The sequence below is a fragment of the Protopterus annectens genome, chromosome 2.part2 (assembly GCF_019279795.1).
Source record: "Protopterus annectens isolate FY-2018-M chromosome 2.part2, PAN1.0, whole genome shotgun sequence".
In the NCBI taxonomy this organism is placed as follows: Eukaryota; Metazoa; Chordata; order Ceratodontiformes; family Protopteridae; genus Protopterus; species Protopterus annectens.
Genome location: NC_056730.1, coordinates 425,510,021 through 425,536,060, shown reverse-complemented (window position 1 = coordinate 425,536,060; position 26,040 = coordinate 425,510,021). Strand labels below are relative to the sequence as shown.

At 44.7% G+C, this 26,040-nt stretch overlaps 1 protein-coding gene across 1 annotated transcript in view; it reads right to left on the bottom strand.

Annotated features, from left to right (window-relative positions):
• Positions 1 to 26,040, bottom strand: part of TNPO1 (transportin 1) — a 3,819,238-nt gene that overhangs the window by 675,418 nt on the left and 3,117,780 nt on the right. The window contains exon 21 of the mRNA XM_044064437.1: positions 14,266 to 14,365. Within this exon, the coding sequence (XP_043920372.1) occupies positions 14,266 to 14,365 (100 nt within the window). The remainder of the gene's footprint in view (positions 1 to 14,265; positions 14,366 to 26,040) is intronic.

Below are 26,040 nucleotides of genomic sequence, written 5' to 3'. Positions count from 1 at the left end.
GGTAGAGACACCCCATTGCTTTGACCTGTAAGAACCCTGTGATTGGTATCTAGAGCCTTTTGAGTGCCTGGATTTGCCTTGTGAGGCTCTGTTGGACACAGGAAAGGACCAATTTTTAGAAGGCCAGTATCTACTGAATCTGGGTGGCTGCATTTGTAAGAAATCTTTTACAGTTTGCATAGATTTAGCTTTGTCTTCCATTTTCTTTAAAACCTCTTCTGCCTGATTACCAAACAGAGTATCATGCTGTAAAGGTGCATCCAACAATTTAGCTTTAACATGATCAGGCAGATTTTGCTCCTTGAGCCAGGCATGCCTTCTAATCACAGATCCAGTAACTGCAGCCCTGCAAGAGGCCTCCAAGGAATCAAAACCACATTGCAAGTATGCTTTCCAACCTGTTCTGCTGCATGCAATAATTCCTGTAATTCGTTATTTTCCACACATTCAGAAATCATCATCATTTTCTGTTTCAATAATCCCATAACATGCTGTTGATATTTAAGCATATGAAACTGGCAGTTTAAGGCCCTAATTGCCAAGGATGCAGATGTATAAACCTTCTTTCCCCATCTATCTAGCGCCCTGGAATCTCTATCAGAGGGGGTAGGATTCTTGGCTGTAGAGGCCTTTACACCTTTGGGACCCTGTGAGATAGTTTCAGTATCAGCAGCAGGATTTTTGAATAAAAATTTGTGGGAGTCAGGAACCCTGTAATATCTGTCTGGCTTACTAGGAGCCGGAGGTAGGGAATCAGGAGCCATGCTTGATTCCGAAAACACATCATCAACAATGTCTAATACAGGAGGTATAGCCAAAGGCCTATGCTGAGGAAGGAGGAGGAAATCCCTAAGCCTCTTTTTTAATTCTGAGAAATACTGACTCTCCCAATGAAAATGTTCCCTTAAAGTATGCAAGGTTTCTCCAAAAGAATAATCCTCAGGTGGAGATGCAGATGGGATGGATTCTTCTGCATCTGAATCCTCATAGGGTGGTACAGAAAATTCCTGATCAGAAGAAATAGAAACCTAATCTGAAGATTCATAATCAGTGTCTTGCCTAGACCTCTTATTAGGGAGGGGGGGTTGGGAACCCCTGAGCAAGGTAATTAAGTCCTTAGCCATTTTGATCATCTGTTTTTTAGGCATAAGGAACTGAGCATGTGGCTCATGCATCGGTTTTTTAGACTTAGAAATTGTTTTTGTTTTTGCGGCTGGCGTCAGTTTTATATAGAAATGTTGAGGCCTGAAAACACCCTCAGAAGCCGGTGCCTGCTCAGCGGCTCCAGACACATCCGAGGGAGAGACATTCGCGGGTACAATACTCTGAGAATCTCATGGCATACCGGCCTCCGCATGGGTCTCAGTAGAGGCCTGCGACTCAAAAGTAGCGGGTATCAGGGGCTGCGAAAGCGCCTGAGTACCGGCAAACTGGCGACTGGCTTAGGAGAAGCTTCATCAGTTTTGGACCTCAACGGTCTCTGTCTGTCCTTTTCTTTGCGTTTTTTGTGAACTCTGGTAGTCGGATTGCTATCCGATGACATTTCAGGGTAATTAAATCTGGATCCAAAATATTTTGAAGCAAAGATATACCGACGCTTAATAGTGCGTTGGTTAAATCTAGCACAAAACCGACAGCAAGGCACGTTATGATCTGGGCCTAAGCAAGGAATACAGTACAAATGAAAATCCTTATGAGGTACTTGCTTCCCACAAGTAATACAATTATTAACTTTTCCTGACATCGGTAAGGAGCAAGAAAAAGTTTCCCCAATGGGGTACTTAGCTTTAATTGAAGACTTTGGTTTTGAAACTTGAATGCGAAAATTTCAGGAGTCGGCCGACCGGCACTTGCGAACTGTTTCTGCTTCGGGCACCGCGCAGCAAGAAAGACTGAATAAAATGGCGTTGGCTGCGTGTTTTATACCCCTGACAACCTGACATCATGGAAGAGGAGACAGCAACTGACGCAGGACCCAAGACTTTGATATTCAGGCCGACTGAGGGCAACCTGCCAGCAGATTACCCCAAATGCAATGACTGCAACAGTGAAACACGAATAACATCGATGATTTTAGAATTTTAAGATTACTTTGGCTGATGACTGTCACACTGCTCTGCTGCCATTCCTTTCAGACTCATGTCTGGGATCAAAGGAGGACTCCCCAGTACATCCCTGCACTACCTACCTTCAAGTGTGTCATCCAGCTCACACTGATAGGACTCTAGCTTCTCATGCCACCTTTGCCAAGTAGCTGGACTGAATTGCTGTTATTGGTGGCACTTCACACTGTGCTCCTTCTGCAAGCAGTACCAGCAATATCTGTGTGGGCCCTGGCTTGAAATCTGGTGAAACCATGAGCACTTTGTGGGTTTGTAGTTCTTCAGCATCAAATGTAGGAACCTTCCCATGATACTCTCAGGCAGTGAAACCCAAACTGGCAGACAAGAAAGAACTAAAGTGCATGAGACTAGACATGCCCTCCAAAATCTTACAAAAAATGCCATTATGTGCACCATCAGTGTGTACTGACAGAAGTTGCCTTCCCCACCCAAACAAAGCAGTTACAGAGTAGCAGCATTCAGCAATGTAAAAGGTTAGCCTGCAGTGTGAAAATAGCGTTGTCACTTTTAAACAAGAAAAGAAACAAAAAAAAAAGACTCGGGTGTTAAGGTACTAAAGCAAAAATGAAAGGTTTGATTTCTTCAGTCTAAATTACTAAAGACGTTCCTTCTGTGTAAGCTAAGATAGAAAATATAACTCTGTTCTATGAAATTTCAAAGTGTGCTGCAGCTTTGAGATGAAGCATAGCTATGTTTCCGTTAAGCTGCAATGCAAACAAATGATATTATCAGACGCTGCATGACTAAAAACGTAGATAGAAACATTGCAGACACAGACGAATAGACCACCATTACACTACAAACTTTATTTTACAACATATTTCATATGTACAGTATTGTCAGTGGACTTGGGAATGTAATGGGTAATTGTCATGAGATGGGATAATACTTGTCGTTCAGATGACAAAAGAAAAGCTTACTGAATGATGCAACTGTCAGTTAAAAAGCATGAATTGCGACTGGAGAATATTCCAAAAGTACCACCTAAGCTGAAGAACTGAAGATTTTGTACTTTTGTGTGTGTGTAATTAAATTGGCCATTTAGACTGCCATGTTTACATTCATCTCAATATACTGCTACTCTATTATGTAGAAACAAAACCTGCTTGCTACAGCATAATGTACATCTCTCCAAGGATTTTATTTGATAGGAACTACAGTCAGATTTTCAACAACCACTTTCCCCAACTTTTCCTGGTTTCTTTATGGATGGCAGCAAATCACCCTCAAGCTTTGGCAGCAATAAAACTACCAAACTAATCAAAGCCACTGCAGGTTTGGCAAACAAACTACTTTGACCCTAAGGACAACCACCTTCTCTGAACTCTCAATCAGTCTCACTAGAAAAGAAGCTATTTCCATCTCGCCCTTCATTCTTACATGTGGGTTCGGGCCAGAGGCTCGGCCAATTACAAAAGCTCGAAGTCTCTAAGTTGACGCGTGGCAAGGTAGGTATCACATAATGCAGTGGTATCAATCCTCAGATTTTGTTTGCTGCTAACTATAATAGAAAGTAGTTATACTGTACCCTCAGGTAAAGGAGAAACAATAGTGAAAGGTCTCCAACTTAAGAAAAGAGCAACACTTTCTACCAGGTCCTCTAGGACTATATGGATGGGGTAGGTAAGTGGGTTCGTAACAATGAAGGGCAAGATGGACAACAAACATAAAACGCTTTGGTGAGAACATAACTTCTTTATGTTATGCTGTCCTATCTCACCTTCATTCTTACATGTGGGACAGCATCCCTAGCACCTTTTTTCTCGGGTGGCTCATACGAATACACTCTTGAGCACCGTGGAACCAATGGAAGTTCAGTCCCTGGAGGCCAACTCAGCTTTGTAATAAACATATGTGGGTCTGCCCAAGCTGCGGCTGCACAAAAACTGTCCATTGAAATTCTGGCTTGAAAGGCAGTGAATGTTGCTACTGGCTTAGTTGAGTGACCTCTAACTTTGAAGGGGAGTTCCTTGTTATTGGAAGAGTACATAAAAGTTATGCAATTAAAAAGCTAATTAGATACTGTGATTTCAGAGACTGGCATACCCTTTCTTGCCTCTGAAAAGGCTATGAATAACTGATCTGACTTCCTGAATTCTTTAGTTCTGTGGAGGTAGAACCTCAGTTGCCTATGCACATCAAGTTGGTGAAGTATGTTTTCTGCCTTGTTGGTATGGTTAGGAAAAAACACTGGAAGTTCAATTGATTGGTTAATATTAGATTGGGAGCAAATCTTAGGGACAAAGGATGGGTTAGTCTGAAGCAAAACCCTGTCTTTATGGAAGATCAAATAAGGCAGTTTGACTGAAAGCGCTTGTAGCTCTGAAACTCTTCTAACTGAGGTTATGGCTACCAGAAAAATTGTTTTTCAAGAGAGGAACTTTAGATCGCAAGTGGATGAAGGTTCAAAGGGTGGTGAGGTTAAGTGCGATAAGACAAAGTTTAAGTCCCAAGGAGGGACAGGTTCTTTAAATGGAGATCTCAGTAAGGAAGTGCCTTTCAAAAAGGCTTTACACAGTCTAATTGCCATCAAGTTAGGCGTAAGCTGTCCTAAATGGAAATTGAAGATAGCTGCTAGCTGGACTTTAATTGTGGCAGCGGCTGAGCCTTGTTGGAAGACCACCAATAGGAAATCCAAAATTGAAGAAATTGGGGCAGTGAAGGGGTCCATGTTTCTGGTCTGCGCCCAGAAAGAAAATCATTTCCATTTATTAGCATGTAGTTTTCTGGTAGAAACCTTATGAGAGGATATCAAGAAATGTTTTACTGCTGGAGTGAAATCCTGAAGCCTGACTAAGGTTGGAAGTGGAGCAGCCAAGCTGTCAAGTTGAAGGTGTGGAGAGGGAGATGGAGCATTTCTGACATGTGTCAGCAGGTCTGGAACTGGGTCCAGAATCCATGGATCCTCCAGTAGATGAAGCCCAAGAAAGGGGAACCAAATATGACAAGGCCAATATGCAGCAATGAGAATCATCTTGCTTCCCAAGGATTTTGCTTTCTGAATGACTTTTGATAGGAGGGAAAATAGGGGAAAGGCATAAAGAAGTCCCCAGGCCCAATTGTGAACAAGTGCTTCTCTGGGTGTCTCCCCCAGAGGGGGGATTAGGGCAAAGTAGCTGTTGCATTTGGTGTTCATACGGGTGGCAAAAAGATTGCAGCAAGGCTGGCCCCATCTGCAGAAGATCTCTTCTGCTCTGTTCTGATTCAGAGACCACTCGTGAAGCATCAAAATTGCCCTGCTGAGCTTGTTGGCTATCACACTGGACTTTCCCAGGATGTCCACTGCGACTAAAAAGCGTTGGGAAGATATTGCCCAATGCCAAACCCTCAGAGCCTCAAAGCGGGTATGATCTGGTTACTCCCTGTTTGTTTATATACCATACCAATGACATACTGTCGGACTGGATAGCAATCATCCCTAGAGGAAGAGAGTTTTGAAGTGCATGCAGAGCCAGAAGTACTGCTCTCATCTCTAGAACACTGATATGCAAATGGGCCTCGTGTTCTTGCCATATGCCTTGGACTGTCTTTCCCAGGTAATGCCCCCCAACCTATCTGGGAAGTATCGGTGGCCACAGTAGCAACAGGCTGATGTGGAACGAATGGTCTCCTGATGGTTAACTCTGATTGAATCCACCATCGAAAATCCTTCTTGCAAGTTTCTGTTATTATGACTGGGTGAGACAGAGGAAATTCCTGAAGCGACCACTGGGAGAAGTGTAACCACTGTAGGATTCTCATATACATCCTGGCTAAGGGAACGAGGGTTATGGTTGAGGTCATTGTTCCCAGTAGTTTGAGCACTATCTTTGCCTTGACCTTGTGTTTGGGAAGAAGCAGCAATATCTATTGTTTGAGATTCACAATTCTGTCGCCGGGAAGGCGCGCCATCATTGAAACAGTGTCCAATTCTGTGCCCGTATAGGTAACATGCTGACAGGGCAACAAGGCAGATTTTTGCAAGTTTATTGTAATACCTAGCTGAGCACAAACTTGTAGGGTCACGCCTCTGGTCTGTTGAAGTAGATGCTTGGTGGTGGCAATTAGGAGCCAGTCGTCCAGGTACAGAAACACTCGGAATCCAAGATGTCTTAATTGAGCCGCTACTACTGCCATGCATTTGGTGAACACTCTGGGGGCTGTAGTGAGACCAAAGGGCACAGCACAAAACTGATAGCGACTGGCTCCCAGCAGGAAGCGTAAGTGACTCCTTGATGCTCTGTCCATTTTTATGTGGCAGTATGCATCTTCGAGGTCTATCGAGCACATCCAATTGTCTTTCCCTAAAAGGGGGAGTTATAGACTGCAGTGTCAACATTCGGAACTTGGACTTCTTTAATGATTTGTTTAGTTTGCCGAGATCCAATATGGGCCTCCAATCCCCTGTTCTTTTTGGTAATAAAAAGAATCTCGAGTAAGTTCCAAATCCTATCTGATCTATGGGGATGGTTTGGATGACTCTCTTGTTTAGCAACATTTGGATCTCTATGGTTGCTTGATCCGTGTGATTGGGTGGAACATTCGGGATTTTCCTGGCTTGAGAAGGGGGGGGTAGGAAAAGGGTATGGAGTATCCTCTGGATATTATGTTTTGCATCCACTTGTCTTTTGTGATGCTGTGGCAGGCTTCTGGGTACAAAGATAAACGTCCCCCGACTGGCTCCAGAGTAGCAGTTGGGCCTCCTTTCAGGAGCACTGATAGGGACGTCCGCGAAAGGAATCAAGGTCTCCCTAGTTCTGCTGACCCCCTCTGTCTCTAGGATGGTGTCTACCATTATTTCCTCCCCCTCTGCCCCTGGGAAGGGAATCACCTTGTGCGTCTGGGAAAAATCTCTGGGATTTCTTGAACCACATCTTCCTGTCTTTCTGCCCTTTAGAATAGGGTCTTGAAGAGACGGAAAAACATACGCCAACAGCAGTGAGAGTTTTCCCTTCCTGCTTGCATCTGGTGAGTGTATCCTTAACCTTTGGTCCAAACAATGAAGAACCATCAAAGGGGGCATTTGTGAAGGTAGACAAAGGGTTCCGCAAAGTTACACAGGCGCATCCAGGAGCGTCTCCTCAGGGAAACTCTTGAACCCACTGCCCTACTCCCTCCATCTGCTGTGTATGATATCAGTCTCATGGAGGAGTTCACTACGGAGTTTAAAGTGGATAACTGAGCAGTAACCTTTTCTGATACCTCCATAGATGAAGTACCTTGTAGAGTATCTCCTAGTTCCTTTAGGAGATCTCTCTGAAGCCTTGTAAAATGGATAAGATAATTCAGCAATCTAAGGGTAAAAGCCACTGAAGAAAAAACATGCTTCCCATATCTGTCCATCATTCAAGACTCCTTGTTCACCGGACGGACAGATGAGGATGTCTCTGCAAGCTCCTTCATGGTGGCTGCTGCCATCACCCAGCATCTACCTGCACACCTTTTGTCAAGAAATCCTTTTCCTTGGGGGCTAACAGAAATCTGGCTCCATAGTGTCAGGTAATTCTCATGCCTTTCGACTGATCAAGTCCATGAGCTTGTTGAAAGGCAGAGACACCCAAGAGGCTGAAGATTGAGATCTGAAAGCCTTCAGGTACACAGACTCCTCATCAGAAGGGGAGATGGTAGTCCAGCCGCCTCTCTGTTTTAGGATCTCAAGGATATCTACACAAAGGAGATATCAACAGAGGATGACCGTGGGGACCCTTCTGACTCCTTGAGGTCAGTGTCAGAGGTGACAGACACATCAGGGGAGTCTACAACTTATCCACACTCCCACCAGGGGCAACAATATCCTAGACCTATTAATTACCAACATGAGTGACCGGTGTTCCACACCTGAAGTCAACTTGTTGGTCCGATCCGACCTTAAGCTAATCACCCTTGATATCCACATCCCACCCCCACCCCCATTAAGGAAACCATGGTAAAAAAATTCTCCAAAGCCAACTTCATGCTTCTTAAGGCAGAAGTGGTAAACTTCATGACACCCATGCAGATGGACAAAACAGTTACAACTGCTGAATCCTACACAAATGCACTCTATAAGCACTTACACAAGTGCATGGATCGTGCTATCCCAAACAGAACCAAGACACTATCCTCCAAAAAAAGGAAGCCAATCTGGTGGTCCCCTGCCATAAACAAACTGTACAACAGAAGGTAGAAACTGTTGCAAAAGAGAGCAAAATCCCATGAGTGGAGGAGCTCCCTGGTCAGCCTCAGTAAGAAGCTGAGATACCTTATAAGATCCTCCAAAGCTAGCTACGAAAATAAAATCGCCACTAATTCTAAGGACAACCACAAAGCATTCTATAGCTATGTCAAGAATCTCAATGGCAACACCCAGATCTGCTCTGAGTTACAGCACAATGGCACGAAAATTACAGAACCAACTGATATTTGCCAACATCCTGGCAGATAGGTTCAGTGCTAACTTTACCCCCCCCCCGCCCCCTAAAGCGCCCATATCTATACAGGAAGAATGCAGTGTCCCTGTAATCACAACTACGCAGGTAAAAGCCGCACTCTCTAAAGCCAAAAACACAGCATCCATGGGACTGGACAACATCCCAGGCTGCGTTTTACATGAACTTCAGAACGAACTGGCTCCCCACTTAAGCACCATGTTCAATAATAGTCTCACATCAGGCTTTGTGCCCACTGAATGGTGCACAGCGACAGTTATCCCACTGATCCCGGGAACTATTGACCTGTTAGCCTGACGGGCCTGGTCTGCAAGGCCATGGAACGTATCATCATGGAACTCATAAACAAAGACATTGGTAACCTCCAAACTCTGGATCCCACCCAGTTCGGGTTTGTGAAAGGCAGATCATGCCTCCTGAACCTGATCGACTTCTTTGAGGCAGTCACCAAAGCCGTAGATGAGGGTAAGGTGGTTCACACAGCCTATCTTGACCACGCTAAGGCTATCGACACCATCCCCCATATTCTGGAATTATAGCTAAACTCACTAAACTAGGTACAAATCCCTACGTCACAAGATGGGTTGCCAACTGGCTCACTGGCAGAACCCCACACTGTAAAAGTTGCAGACTCCAAATATGACCTCAAAGCAGTGACAAGTGGAGTACCACAGGGTTCCATCCTGGGACCTCTCCTGTTTGGTATCTACTTCTCTGAAGTAAGGCTAACAAAGAAAGCCTCTGGCTAATGAAGTTCGCAGATGACTGCAAACTAGGAGCCATAGTCAAGTCCCCAAATGATGTGGACATCCTACAGAAGGGCCTCGCTGAGACAAATGCCTGGTGTCAGAGCCATGGCCTCAATCTCAATGCCAAAAAGTGCAGTGTCATCCCCTTTGGTAAAAACTCTGTACCCATGAACTACCACATAGGCAGCAATCTATTTAACATCGAATGTGTGATAAGAGATCTTGGGACCCAGGAGGACAGTAGTCTCTCCTTTGATAGTCACATCGCCACAATAGTCAGGAAGTCCTTCTACGTGGCACACCTCATCATAAAAGGGTTCTCATCCAGGAAAAAAGAGGTCATTGCTCCCCTCTACTTGACACTCATTAGACCCATTACAGAGTACAACACCCCTTTTGGAATGTACCTCACAAGACATCTGCAGCAGCTGGAAAGGCCACAGAAGTACCTCACAAAGAGGATTACTGGCCTCAAACACATGCCCTACACTGACCTCCTCAAAAAACTCCGGCTTTACTCCGTAGCACATCACCTACTCCGAGGTGAACTCTGCCTAACATATAAAGCTATGTCAAACCCAGAGCTGCTGGACATGCTACATCTAAAGAAATCCCAATCCCTCTGAGCTACACGCTCTAGGGACCTAGACCTTGTCACCACAACAAACAGGACATGCTGGAGGGAGAGATTCCTGTCCCAAAGACTTCCCATACTCTGGAACAGGCTACCCATCTATGTCAAGCAATGTTCTTCATTAGCACTCTTCAAGAAAAACCTTGATGAGTGGATGGGAAATAGGAAATACACCCCAGGGATCACTTCTGTGTCTCTGCTCGACAGTGGCACAGAAAAATAACTTTCTTGGGTGGCGTAAGCCAGGGAACCTTGTTGGCTACGCTTACGTAAGCCCTTGGGCCGAAAGCCTAGTACCTACCTATGAACCTATGAACATGCTTCCTCTTGCATGTTTTCTTCTGAGGAGGCTCCTCAGAAGGGTATTCTGGGGAGGTCTCGGAAGAATGAGGACCACCCAGAGGGTGCTTCTGAGGCTGCAGATCTCTGTTGTCCTGTGGACATGGTGGCGCCAAGACAGAGGCCGGTGCTTTCAGGGGAAGAACATCAGCATCCTTGCGTTGAGCTGTAGAATTGGCTAGCATGCTCATCATCTCGAAAGCTGACTCCCCCGGTTCCGAGGACACCACTGGTTCCGAAGAAGCAGAGGTAGCCCTCGGTTCCAAAGAAATCGTCTCCAAAGCAGGATGTAGGGACAGAGCTCAGCCAAGCCGACACACCGAGAGGTAGACTTGGAACCGAAGAGGCTCTGGTCCGAACATCTCCCTCGGGGCCGACTTGTGAACTTCAGCTCCTAGAGACTACGGATGGCACAGAGTGTCAGAGCAGATATCAGTTTCGGTAAGGTCTCATGGGGTGCCAGGAGCTGAAGGTTCTACTACAAGCAGTACTGGATCTTCTGGCTCCAACAGACCAGTATGGCTCGAAGGAGGAACAGAAGTGGATGTAAAAGGTTCAGACAGCTATGAAACCAGCTGGGCAGGAGCCGAGAGCAAATGTGCCAGCTCTGGCACCTTCAAAAGTCTGGCCACCACCCTCGCCACATCTTCATCCAACAGTTTGCTCCTAGAGGAAAGGGTTGGTGAGCGAGAGCTCTCTAAAACAGGATATCTCAAGGTAAGAGAGACTGGAGGAATGTCTGTAGACCAGCTCCCAGTTGAAAAATCCTTTTTCGGCTCCTACGTTCTTGGGGCCGATATAAGCACATCAATGGTAATAATCTCAGTTGACACTGAAGGCAGTGGAGCCAATGAGGAGGAAATCTTAACAGTTTTAGATATTTTTTTCAGGGGGTCCAGATCTCTCTGATGACACTGGAAATGGCCTCTTAGCAGTCTTTCTTTTAGACTAGAGGAAGACTTTGCAGATAGAGAGGATGAAGAGCTACCTTCCTCAAAACATGGTTTCAGGAGACCTTTCAAAATAAGCTTGTTTTTTCCTTTCTTGAAGGACTCTAGAGCTAAAAACATGACAAAAAGTACAACTCTCCTGTAAGTGAATGGCCCCTAAACAATAGACACATACAGTATGCCCGTCTGTTATGGACATTTTTTGATTACATTTTTTGCACTTCTTAAAACCCGAAGGTTTATGATCCTTTTCTTTTTCTTTAGACATACTAGACAACTCTAACTAGCAGCAGATGTCACAGAAACAATAGAACGGGAATTAGCTAGGTCCTCTAACTTAAATGGACAGCAACTACAGGGACGATAAAACACACCAAACAAATGGAGAAGTAATAGGAGGAGAGGACTAGGTCCTCAAACAAACGGTCCTAGCCCTACTAAAGCAGAAAAGAAAGCAACAGTATAATAAGCGGACTAGATCCTCTAAATTAAACAGGTCTAGCCCTATGAGAAACGAGGGAAGAACACACAACTAAAAAAGCCCCCTAATGAAAAGCAGACTTTGTTATATAAAGAAACACGCCACACCTAAAAACAGTTAGCTAAGCTACCTATGCTTAAAAACAAATATACACACGCGTAAGGAAATTCTAATGTCAATCAGAAAACGGATTAAAACTAGAAAGACCTCAATAGCAAATACTCTATATAAGCTAATAAAAAGCCGACAAAAGGCTGAAAAAGCAAAACTTAAATAGAAAAAAAATCTAAGCTACCACTATGGGATACCAATAAAGACACACACACGCCTGCAGAAAAATGATGGTCAAAACTGCTGACAAAACAATGAAACTATTAAACACCACCGAATATTCACTACTGTGTAAGGCTAGTATTCTAACTATATTCTAAGTATTTTCTAACTAAATCCAACTATATACTAACTATAAATGCAAGAAAAACACAGAGGAAAAAGTTCACTTAGCCACAGCCAAGAAGAGCACTTCTGAACTCGTAAAGCGACAAACGAGATCTGATGATTGATACCACTGCATTATGGGATACCTACTTTGCAAAGAGACGACTTAAAGAGCTTTTGTAATCGGCCGAGTCGGAGCCGAGGATCGGCTCCGAACCCACATGTAAGAATAAAGGCGGGATAGGACAACATAACATCACTGGATATACTATCCTTCGATTTGCATGCCTGAAAAGCAAACTACAGTTCTTAACTTAATGGTCTCTCCTTTTCAAAAAGGTCACTGCAAAACTCCTGACTCATTGATATATAAATATATTTTGCTTGCAGAGGCACAGCAAACTAAAAAAAGGGCCCAGAAAAGGATCCTCAGGAAGTTCCTGGCTTTAACCACTGCAGAAGAGCTATTAAATAGAAGGTTTTGTTAATTTTTCACAGGAGGGCTTAAGGACTTTACAATTCAGGGATATGGGATGCATACATAAAAAGAGTAAGATGGTTTTCACATCTTAAGTTAACCAGGCTGCCAGAGATCAAAACACTAGGAAGAGATGATGAGTCAGAAGAACACTGCAATACCCAAAATCCAGAAGAGCCACAGTGAACCTGACTTTCTAAACTAAGACCCATACAGATTTATACCAGACTGACAGATTTACAGACTATGACAGGCTTGTAAAAGGCACAAAGTTAATGAGGCTGAAGAATTCTGCATATGCTCTATTTACCCCTCACGCCCTTATTTATTTTTATTCTGGACCTCTGAACTGAAGATGCAACTTGGAGTGGAGATCTTTGTAAGAAATCTGCCTACCACAATCACACTTTTCCCTCCTTGCTGACATCTAATAGAATAAACAAGGTTAATAAGAAAAAAGAGAGAAAGCTCCCCAATAAGGCAATTATGTGAACCAGTGAATGCGAATGATACTGAAGACAACTCACAGAACAGACTAATGGCTACGAGACCTGCATTTGGACTGGTAGTGAGATAGTCTGAGGTTTTACCCTCATAAGCTGACTTATGTATCCTTACTCCCCATGGGCTTAGGTCATATGGATGCATGACTCTAAGAAGGTTTTGGCTTTGGCACCTCAGCCAGATATCCAGGTTACTTGTTGAGATAACCCAGCAGACTGGAATACTACAACTGTGATCTAAGGAAGGACGTAAACAGGCTGCAATCAAACTACTGGACTTAGCAGAAGACTCTACTTTAATGGTCTTAAACACAGACTTCTAACCCATATCCTACTGTCAGTCCCATGCAGTTTGCTGATGGACTAAAGACCCAATGAATACTCCTCTGACTGTTGCTGCTTCTCTGGACTGCCCCACCTTTCATTAGGCAATGGCTAGCCAGGAAGTCAGAGTTTAAAACCAAAGGAATTTATGGGTAGCACTGTTAAAATGTTAGTACCAAAACTAGCTATGGACATAATGGAAAGGTCTGAGGCAAAACAAATACCTGTAGTTCTACCTTGGCATCTGATGACTTCTTAGGCACTTAGTGCAACTATGCCTCCCTCTTATCTTCTGGTGCTAAATATAGGAATTTTTGTAAGAATACTGTTAAAAGAGGGTATGAAGAGTGAAAGTAGCAAGAACAAACTGGGGAATGAAGAGTGAAAGTAGCAAGAACAAACTGGGGAATGTTCAGAAGTGCACATCCCCTAATCCAGGAGTGCAGAACTCCAACATGAACCAGAAAGAATGTCACCCTGCAACACAGGTTGATGAGATTTTGGAAGAACCTTGTTGAACCACAAAGGAAGATGAAATGACAAGCTAACAATGCACACAGATTTTTGAAGAAAGCTCTGAATTTATTTCAATAATTATCAGCTACATACTGTATAAATGACTATTTTATATCAATTTAATTATAGTTAAATTCACTTTCTTAAAGAAACTGAGCAAGCATTAGCTCCTCTCAACATAACAAAGATATCACTCTCTCTCGACAGCTTTCACCAAGTCATCATACCCTCACAAAGCAATGGCTACCCTTTTATTATCTACTATTCTCCAATCAACAACATGAAACAAGTGAGGGATTACAAGTATCTCTCCCAAACATTACCTGAACTACTCCACCAGGGTTAACGCTTATCATAGCGCAAATCCCACGGAATGCAGAGTCTTTCTCTTCATTATCTCTTATGTTCCGCAGTGATGTACACCTGTTAAATTTTTAGAGTCAGTAATATGAAATCATATCTGGAAAAAAGACATTCCAATCAGAACACAGACTTTTCAAGGACTATGAATCAGAGGATCAAATTCTTGGATGCACCTGCAAGTGATACTGTAATGAAATATCACAAGAATTATGTTAGACAGACTTTTTTTTATCCTCTATGAAAAAAAGTCACAATGACAAAACGTTATCTCTCTGCTGATGAACACATTTTATTAAAATGATTGCTCATATTTAGTAAAGATGACCCTCAATATAGACAGATCTATAGAGAATGAAAAGGTAAAGCTGAAAGGCTGCAGACACATTTGGGAACAATATCGTTAGCCAATTTAATCCATACTGCAATATAAAATATTTTTTTATGGATACTTACATTGAATTATGCAAATTTAGAGGCAGCCCTGATATACAAGTTTGTTACATTTTGGCATATCTACATCTGACCCTGAAGGAGCAACTTAATCTATCACTAATACCATTAACTAAGAAAACTATAAATAAATGCATTCTAAATATATAACCTGATCTATTAAGGACCCCCCTTAATAAGACTTTCACTGAGGTTCATCCTTTTTTATGTTGTAATTCAGCACTGTTTCCTCTCTGAAGCTTTCAACCTTGGGGTACATGTGGCCAATGCCAGCAAATACCATGATGTTATATACACTATATCAGAAGTGCTCCTATCCCAAGATCACTAGCTCATCCTCAACCACTGCACTGAGCTAGTTTCTTACAGACTAAACAATAACAATTTGGCACATGCACTTGCTGAAAAGTTTATACAAGTAAATAACTATCAGACTTTGAGGGAACACCAACAGAAACACATGGCCAAACAGTCAACCCAAACAAATGAGCACAGCAGATGAGTCATTAAGACTCAGCAGGGTACCATCAACTAATAAAAGTATCTGTAGTATGTAACAGCAGAAATACTTGCTTAATGGATCTGCAAGTGGGATGAATTCAAATCAGAGAGGGTGAAAGGTGAGCATCCAAAAGGCAAGAAAACCAAAAGGTTGATTCTAGAGCTGCAGACAACAGTGCTTGCGAAAGAGAGAAACAATGAACTAATGGAGACATTTCTGATGGAATCAACAGAAGCAGCCACTCCTTCTGTGAAGGGACTTTTAACCACAGCATTTTTCAACAGAACATGAACAATCATTCAGTTGGCAATCCTCTTGGAGTGTTTGTTTGGTGGCTGCAAACTCTTCCATGTCTGGAACAAATAAGACAAGACAGCACTTTAGACCTCTTAAAAACATACACTCACAGTTCAAGTAAAACTTGAGCTAGATATGAATAGCCAGGGAGTGATTGGCCCTCCCTACTCTGGTGAGTAATACAGCCAAATGGATTTCAAAAATTTCAGAAACTACTTTTTAGAAGAAATGCGGACTGGCTGTAAGGTACATCTGAACACTGTGAAAGACCAGATAACCTTCCTATGCATAAACATCTCAAGCTTCAACTTTGTGAGCAGAGGTAAGGGCCAATGAAAAGCCTATTCTCCAAGATTAGACTTTCAATACTTCCAAGCCACATGGATCAAAGTGGGATGGATTAAGTTTGTTAAATCATAAAAGCTCAAATCCTACATAGGAGAATCATTCGAAGGTGTACTGAAATGCAAAGCCTCCTTAGATTCCTAGATATTCCAATGCCATGGAGTCTTACAATCATTTATGCCTTGCCAGTACCCTCCAACAGCACCTATACCAGCTGATACTGAGCCAAGAGTCTTCCACTTCACAATGTCAGGATAAGGAGAAATAAGTCCCAAAACACAGTGGCTTGAAACAGGCCAGGTCAACCTGCAAGATGAAAAGCACAATATTCTCTGCCACGGGGGGGGCAATAATGTTTAGCTTTAGTAATTTTTCTCTGAATTTTGCAATGAGTAGAATCAAAAGAAATGGGAAAAAAAGGCAAACAAATATCCCTAGCCATAAGGCATAACACATCCACTATAAACTCACCCTTAAACTGCTGCCCTGAACAGAATGGGGAAGAAATGCATTCTCCTGAGTGGCAAATGGGTTGATATCTAGACTGTCCCACTTCCTCAAGAGCTAAACAAAGCACTGCTCTTCAACCTGCAAGGTTAATGATGCATTCTGTGTATGGCCCACTGTCAAATGTACATTACCCCTCTGGCACAAAGGGTAGGAATATACATTCACTTGTTTGTGTAGATATTATATGACAGACTGGCTGCCAAACCAAATTAGGAGTTGAAGCATTTTTGTTTTTGCAAGGCCTATATGGCCAAAAGGACTGCTAACAACTCCACTTTGTTGATGGGGCTCTGTTTTTCAGGAGGCAGAGGACCACTTCCCCTTAACTATGAAGTAGCTAAGTTGAGCTCCCCACCTTATCAACAAAGCATCATTCATCAGTACCATTAACAACTTTACGCCATTAGGAATGGGAGGCCCCCTTGGGGTTTAGTGTGGTGGTCCACCTGTCTACGGCCTCAGTGGCACAGGTCTGACAGCTGAAGAACTACAAGCATCTGCAGGCTCTCCAACAATGAACACACTGCAATCTATTGCAACACCCCCATCTTAAGCAGACAGAATGGTACCATAAAGATTGCACAGGCCAAAAAGCCCAAACGGTGAAAAAATGGTCTGAGTTTAATCTTTCCAATACATCTTCAGCCAGGCTGTCAAGAGGCCCTTTAATGGGGGAAAGAATACACATTAGGTTGTGACTCGCTGTACATTAATGAAGGCTATCCCTTATGATTTTTTTCAATTTCCAGTCACTTTCAAGGGGACTGCAATCAAAGAAGTGTCCACTCCTAGAATGCCACCAGGAATTCTCCCGGTAGGAAAAAGTATGGTGCTTCCAACTCTTGTGAGGCTCTGGCCACTATATATTGGCGAACACATTGCAGAGGAATGCCCAAACAGCAGCACTTCAACTCAAAGTGCTACTCACACCCAAAGAAAACTACACTAGCTATGTTGTTAGGAGGTTTCTAAGCACATCCTGTTACCATCTAGGCACCTTGCAGTACAGGGCATTACCTCAGAGGCATATCAAGAACCTGATATATCAGTTGCATCTGCTAAAGTAACTGGGGCCCAGGGCAGAACAGATATAATGTGTCTCTGGAAACAAAGTGAAGTAGAATCCATGGTCTCATTCTCAGGGACAGTCTCTTATGGTCCCACTGAAAACTGTAGCTATGAGATATCCCAAAAGCTTTACAGAGGTGGCTTAGTTCTTTTAGCAGAGTGCTTTCCGTTGGAAATTTACCTCCAATAACACTGGATTTGTCCATGACCACATCTGAAACCCACTAGCCATTTGTGATGGGGCTCCACTGTAACCCATGCCAAATTCAGAGAACTGCTCCCCCCCCCAACCTCCATCACAACTACAAATGGCAGTACTAGACAGTATCGTCAGGAATGTAAATGCTAGAATGGCAGAGTTGGTCACTTGTTTTATTTAGCTGAAACTGAAGGAAACAAAAGCATGCTACATTTCAGGGCCTTCTTCATTCTATGAGGAGGCTTCTTCCTGGGTTGGTAAGCCCAGAAGTACAAATGCAGAGAGATGAATGGGCTTAAAGATGTCCTCTACAGAAGACAAGGCCTGCTTCCTCTTCAAGCAATCATCTCCCAGCTCTTAATAAAGCACCCTTAAGAAAGTGGCATCCCGGATGGAATGTCTGTGCTCATCCCCATGGGAGGATGGCCTCGGCCAGGCCATATTACACAGAGATACTCCTGAGCTTGCTGCCCTAAACAAAACATCAGTAAACTCAAAACTGCAGCAAGTGTCATAACAACCCAGGCTAATAACATGCTGATAAGTGTCCTGAATACTTACTCCTTGAGCCCATACTCAGAAGAAAGAGGAACAGCTGCTGCAGTGCAAGATCCACAATGAATGACAGGAATATTGACAAGTAAAATTAATAAATGAGAGCTCTTAGCCCCAACATGGCAGACCTGAAATCTCTCTCTCACTTAACCTGTCCAAGGTTTAGGCTCTTTATCTGGCAGTAAGATGGTAAAGTGCTACAGTCCCCAGACCAATGAAATTACACATTTGTGTAAACCAGGTCAATGGTCATATTCCATTCAATGCACAGGGAACTAATGACTCTGCTGAACAGAGGCACAGGGAACTAATCTAAGGGGGTAGCGAAAGCCAACACATTCTGGCTAGGCTTATAAATGTCCTTGGGCAGATAGCCTAGTACTTACTTATGAACCTATGGACAAAGGGTCAATACACAACATTCTTTTAGGAAGGTATAGGAAGTAGAGTCCAGATTTTTTCAGGTTTTAAAAAAAACTGCAGCTCCAATCAATGGTTCCACCTTGGAAAATTAGAAGTTATGTACCTACCATAACGTTCCATGTTAGTTGTCTTCTCTCGCCTTCTTTCTTGCTGGATGGGATCAGAGCCAATCCTCGGCTCCGACTCGGCACTTGCTAAGTTCGAGAATCACTTTTACCAGCTCGAGGCAGCCCCATATCCCATGATGCAAGGCGGTAATTACCCAGATCTCGTTTGGTATCTAGAGGAAAAACTGCCTAACAATAAACTTTCCACTAAAGAAAGAGGAACAACTAGCCTAAAAGGCTGTAAAGGGAAACCAGGTAATCAAGGCCAACTAACTGGTGTCCAAGGAAGAAGAATCTTCCAGAGAAAAAGGAGATCAAGGTCTGTCCAGGAAAGAGGGACAGGAGGGAGGGACACAAGAAAGAAGGCGAGATAAGACAACTAACATGGAACGTTATGGTAGGTACATAACTTCTAAATGTTAAGTTGTCAATCTCCCCTTCATTCTTGCTGGATGGGACCGCGTCCCTAGCACCTCTATCCTGGGTGGCTCAATGGAACAGACTCTTGAGAACAGTGGAACCAAAGCTTGCCCTGTCCATGGAGGCCAAATCCAATTTGTAATGAGAAACAAAGGTATGAGGAGTGGCCCAAGTGGCTGCTGCACAAAAAGTATCTAAAGGTAGCCTAGCCTGAAAGGCTGTAGAAGTGGCTAGGCCTCTTGTGGAATGTGCCTTCAGTTTTGAGCTCAGTTGTTTGCCTCTATGTTGATAAATGTCAGAAATGGTGGAAGATAGCCATCTGGATAAGGTCACTTTAGAAACAGGGAGACCTTTTTTATTTTCAGCGTAAGAAAGAAAGAGTTGATCAGATTTCCTGAATTGTTTCATTCTGTCCAAGTAATATCTGAGTTGGCGGTGAACATCTAGATAATGCAATTTTTGTTCCGCCCTGTTAGAATAATTTGGAAAAAATACAGGGAGATCAATGGATTGGTTTAAATTTGTCTTAGAAGCAACCTTGGGCAAAAAGGATGGATTGCTTCTCAAGGATACCCTGTCCTTGTGGAAGACCAAATAAGGGGGGCGAACAGAGAGGGCATGAAGTTCTGACACTCTTCTAGCTGAGGTAATAACGACCAGAAAGAGTGTCTTCCAAGAAAGAAACTTTAATGAACATGAAGCAGCCGGTTCGAAAGGGGGAAGAATTAAGGATGCCAGCACTAAATTTAGGTCCCACTGTGGTGGAGGATCCCTAACAGGGGGCTTTAGAAGGAAAATTCCTTTAAGAAAGGCTTTACAAAGCTTGTGGGACATAATGTTGTGGTCAGCAAACCCGACATGAAAATTCGAGATTGCTGCCAACTGAACTTTGACTGTGGAAAACGAAGAACCTGAGTGAAAAATTTCCGCTAAAAAATCCAAGACTGACTGAACGGGGCAGTAAAGGGATCTATGTTCTTAGCTTTCGCCCAAAGGGAGAATCGTTTCCACTTGCTAGAGTAAATCCTCCTGGTAGAGGACTTAAGAGAAGCTACTATGATGTCTCTAACGGGGTCAGAGATCATAGGAAGCCTGGCTAAGGAAGGAAGTGGAGCAACCAAGCTGTGAGGTTGAGGGAAGAAACCGACCGGTGCAGTTGACCCGACTGGTGGGTCGGGAGATCTGGCGATGGGTCCAGATGCTACAGCTGCACCAAGAGATGGCGATAAAGGAACGGAAACCAAATTTGTCGAGGCCAGTAAGGGGCAATGAGAATCAATTTGGATCTCAAAACGGCCGCTTTCTGGAGTACCTGTGGTATCAATGGGAAGGGAGGAAAAGCATAAAGGAGTCCCTGGGGCCAATCTTGGGTAAGAGCGTCTCTGGGGGGAATGGCCGGGAAGAGAGAGAAGAAGTCTGGGCATTTGCTGTTTTGAGGAGTAGCAAAAAGATCGGAGCATGGGCGGCCCCACTTCTGAAAAATCTCCTCCACTATAGATTGCTTGAGAGACCACTCGTGAGTCATGAGTATAGCTCTGCTCAATCTGTCCGCTACTATGTTGGTTTTCCCAGGGATATGCATTGCTACCAGAAACCGATGAGAGGAGATCGCCTATTGCCAAAGTCTGAGAGCCTCTCGACACAAGGGATAGGACTTGGTTCCGCCCTGCTTGTTGATGTACCACACTACGGACATGTTGTCCGTATGAACTGCAATAGTCCCTAAGGGAAGAAAGTCGTTGAGGGCTTGCAACGTTAAAAGCACTGCTCTCACCTCTAGGATATTTATGTGCAGGTGGTATTCGAACGGTTGCCACGTGCCATGAACCATCCTGCCCTGATAATGCCCCCCCACCCGATCAGGGAGGCATCCGAAGTGACCGTGGCTACCGGGGCCAGGGGAACAAACTGTCTGCCCTGATGGACTAGAGGAGAGGAAATCCACCAGGATAGATGGTTCTTGCAGGCCTGTGTCACTAGGATCTTGTGACGCATGGGAAGCTGCTGGAAGGACCATTGTGTGAACAACATCCACTGTAGGAGACGCATGTAAAAACGGGCCAGAGGAAGAAGTGTGATGGCAGCCGCCATGAGGCCCAACACTTTCAGGACCAACCTGGCTTGTACCTTGTTGCTGGCAAGGATAATCCGTACATGGTTTTGGATATTTAGGATTCTCTGATCTGTTAGGTTTACTGACATCCGAGTAGTGTCTAGATTTGCGCCTATAAAGATAATAGATTGGCAGGGTGATAAGGAGGACTTTTCGAAGTTTACCGAAATTCCCAACTGCCTGCAGAGACGAAGGGTGTAGTCTCTGGCTTTGATGAGTTGATGCCTGGTGGTGGCTGAGAGGAGCCAGTCGTCTAGATACGGAAACACCTGGAATCCTTGACGTCTCAGGTGAGCCGTGACCACTGCCATGCATTTGGTGAACACTCTGGGGGCTGTAGTGAGACCAAAGGTCAGGGCTCTGAATTGAAAATGACTGGTCCCCAGCCGAAAGCGGAGAAACCTTCGGGAGCATCTGTGGATTTTTATGTGATAGTACGCATCCTGAAGGTCTATGCAGCACATCCAGTTGTCTTTTCCCAGAAAGGGCAAAATCAATTGAAGTGTGACCATCCGAAATCTCGTCTTTTTGACAGACTTGTTGAGCCTGCTGAGGTCTAATATTGGTCTCCAGTCTCCCGTCTTTTTGGGGACCAAAAAGAACCTTGAGTAGATTCCGGACTCTAAATGGTCTGTTGGAACTGGCTGGATGGCCTTTTTTTTTAGAAGCTTTGAAACTTTTAGTTATGTACTTACCCTAACTTTAGATGTTTGGGATCCATCTCGCCTACATTCTGTACTGATGGGCTCGGAGCCGATCCCTCGGCTCCGACTCGGCACGCTATGCTATAGAGCGAAGCCTCTTATTGGCTGAGCTATTCTCTATCCCAGGATGCACCACTACTAATCCCCCAGATCTTGTTTGTCCGCATTCATGCGCACACACATAACTTGTTTATATAACATTGCCAGATGTTTCAAGATGAAACAATAGAATTCGGACCATCCGATCTCTTCTGATCTCCAAGGAAGGGGGAAGGAGGGTGGGTTATTGGGAATGTAGGCGAGATGGATCCCAAACATCTAAAGTTATGGTAAGTACATAACTAAAAGATGTTATGTGATCCTATCTTGCCTACATTCTGTACTGATGGGACAGCGTCCCTAGCACCTAAATCCTGGGTGGCTCACTGGAAAACACTCCTGAGCACTGTGGAACCAAATGAAGCTCGCCCCCGAGATGCCACATCCAATTTGTAGTGGGAAATGAAGGTGTGCGGGGAAGACCACGTAGCCGCAGCACAAATGTCACTAATGGCAAGCTTAGAATGGAATGCTATTGAAGTAGCCATAGCTCTAATAGAGTGAGCTCTGACAGAGGTCGTAAGCTCTTTATTAGAAGAGGAATAAACTTGAGTAATACAGTCCCTGATCCATTTGGCAATAGTGACCTTTGTGATGGCTTTGCCCAATTTATTATCCGCAAAGGACACAAACAATTGATCTGTTTTCCTTGTTTGTTTGGTCCTGTCCAGATAAAAACGCAATTGCCTGTGGACATCCAATGTGTGGAATATGTATTCTGCCTTGTTTGAGTACTTTGGAAAGAAAACTGGAAGCTCTAATGACTGTTGCAGGCAAAAACTGGAACAAACTTTAGGGACAAAGGATGGATTAGGCCTGAGAGATACTCTATCTTGAAGCTCTGAAACCCTTCTGGCAGAAGTAATTGCGACCAGAAAGGCAGTCTTCCAAGATAGAAATTTCAAATCACATGTTGCTGCTGGTTCAAAGGGGGAGGAGGTTAAGGCACGTAACACCACATCGAGATCCCACGGAGGAGCAGGATGAGAAATCGGAGGTCGTAAAAGCGCAGCACCTTTCATGAAGGTTTTACACAATCTGTTGCTCATTAAAAGTGGGTTTATAGATTCGTGAAAATTTGAAATAGCTGCCAATTGGACCTTGATGGTAGAGACTGAAGAACCTTGATTGAAAAGGGAAGTTAGAAATTTTAGGACTTCTGATACAGGAATAGTGATGGGATCCAGACCCCGGAGTTGAGCCCAAATAGCAAATCTCTTCCATTTGCTAGAATACAATTTCTTAGTGGCAGACTTGTGGGCCGAAGATAAGATATGTACGACTTCCGGGTCTAAGGTATGATTCCTGACTATAGTCGGAAGAGGAGGAGCCAAGCTGTTAATTTCAAGGTGTGGAGGGACTGGTGGAGTAGTCCCGACTGATGAACTAATAGGTCTGGAATCTGATCCAGGGACCATGGACCGTCCAGTGCATATTTCCAAAGATAGGGGAACCATACCTGACAAGGCCAGTAGGGGGCAACTAAGATCATTTTGCTCCCCAAGTGAGACGCCTTTTGGATCACTCTGGGAAGGAGGGGAACTGGGGGAAAAGCGTATAGCAAGCCGGTGGGCCAAGGATGGGCTAGTGCGTCCAGAGGGCTCTCCCCCGGAGCCGGAGTGAGGGAGAAGAACTTTTTGCACTTCGCATTCAGCGGGGTTGCGAAGAGGTCGCAACAAGGAATTCCCCATTTGCTGAAAATCTGAGTTGCGACCGTATTGTTCAGAGACCACTCGTGTGGAGAGAGGATGGTTCTGCTCAGTCCTTTGGCTATCACATTGGACTTGCCCGGGATATGAGTCGCCACTAGAAATCGTTTGGTCGACACTGCCCATTCCCAAACTCTCATGGCCTCTCTGCAAAGGGGGTAGGATCTGGTCCCTCCCTGCTTGTTCAAGTACCAGACTACTGACATGTTGTCGGAGTGAACGGCAATTACGCCCTGAGGGAGGTAATTGTGAAGGGCTTGAAGGGACAGAAGCACCGCCCTCATTTCTAAAATGTTGATATGAAGGAGGCTTTCTTCCGAATGCCATTTGCCTTGGACTGACCTGCCCAGGGAATGCCCCACCCCCACCCCATCTGGGAGGCGTCCGTAGTCAAAGTGGCCACAGGAGGAGGCGAAACAAAGGGTCGTCCCTGATCCAGATTGGAGGGTATCAGCCACCAGCGAAGGTCCCGTTTGCAGATTTCCGTCATCCATATGAGGTGACTGAGGGGGAGATCCTGAAAGGACCACTGTGTCGAAAGAAGCCACTGGAGAATCCTCATGTGCAACCTTGCTAGGGGAACTAGAAGAACCGTGGCGGACATAGATCCCAACAGCTGCAGGACCATTCTGGCTGGGGCTTTGGATCTGGGAAGTAAGGCTCGAACTTGAGCCTGTATGGTTTGTATCCTCTCTGTAGGAAGATAGACCTGCATTCGGTTCGAGTCTATCTCTATTCCGATGAATCTTATGCGTTGAGATGGCAGCAACACAGACTTTGGCCAACTGATGGTGATTCCAAGGGAAGTGCCCAGTGATATTGTGGCTTGTAGGCTCTGCAATAGTAGATGCTTGGAGGTGGCAGTTAGGAGCCAGTCGTCTAGATACGGAAACACCTGGAATCCTAGACTTCTCAAGTGAGCAGTCACGACCGCCAAACATTTGGTGAACACCCTGGGGGCTGTGGTGAGACCAAAGGGCAGCGCGCGGAACTGAAAATGACTGTCTCCTAGGCTGAAGCGCAGATGTCTCCTGGACGCTTGATGTACCATGATATGGTAATAAGCGTCCTTGAGATCTATGGAGCACATCCAAACACCTTTCTCCAGCAGTGGGAGAATGGATTGTAGGGTGACCATTCGGAACTTGGACTTTTTGACTGAACGATTTAGAATGCTGAGATCCAAAATGGGCCTCAAGTCCCCGGTCTTTTTTGGCACCAAAAAGAATCTTGAGTAAGTCCCTAATCCGATCTGGTCTGCGGGGACCGGTTGGATGACTCCTTTTTGAAGCAGCTTTGAAACTTCTAAGGCTGCAATTTCCCATTGACTGGGTGGCGGGTCCGGGATTTTCTTGGACGGAGGTGGGGAGTGAGAAAAGGGAATGACGTAACCTCTGGCGATTATTCGAAGCACCCATCGGTCCTGAGTGATACCTTCCCAGGCTTTTAGGTGCCTCGAAAAATGACCCCCGACTGGCTCCGGAGCTCCACAGTCGGGCAATCCCTCAGGGATTGTGAAAGGCTGAAGAGCCACGAAAGGACTAGCGGTCTCCAGTGTTGCGGGGGCCTCTGCCGCCTCTGGGACGGCGTCTTCCAGAAGAATTTCCCCCTCCTCTGCCTCTAGAAGGGGGATCATCCTGCTGTGAGGAATAAGACTTCTGAGATCTACGGAACCACATTTTCCCTCCTCTTTTAGCCTTGGGGTAAGGCCGAAAGGGAGTGGAAAATCGTGCCCCTACGGCAGTCAAAGTCTTACCTTCTTGCTCGCAGCGGGTCAATGTGTCCTTTACCTTGGGTCCAAACAAAGAGGACCCATCAAAGGGAGCGTCGGCAAAGGAAGACTTGAAGGCTTCCGCAAAATGACACAGGCGGAGCCAGGCTTGCCTCCGTAGAGCAATACCTGTACCGCGCTCTACCGCCTCGGCCGCATAAGAAATGAGCCTCATGGACGAGTTTGATATGGATGACAGCATAGCCAACTGAGAGCCAACCGTCTGGGCCAGCTGCTCAGGTAGGTTACCCAAGAGGGTATCTGAAAGCTCCTTGATCAGATCCCTCTGAAACCTGGTGAAGTGCGTTAAATAGTTCAGGGATCTTAAGGTAAAGGCCGCTGAACTGAGGGTGCGCTTACCGTACTGATCCATGCTCCTAGACTCCTTATTAGGAGGATGGACGGACGTCAAAGCCTCTGCTACATCTTGTTGGGTAGCAGATGCCACCACCAAGGCATCTAC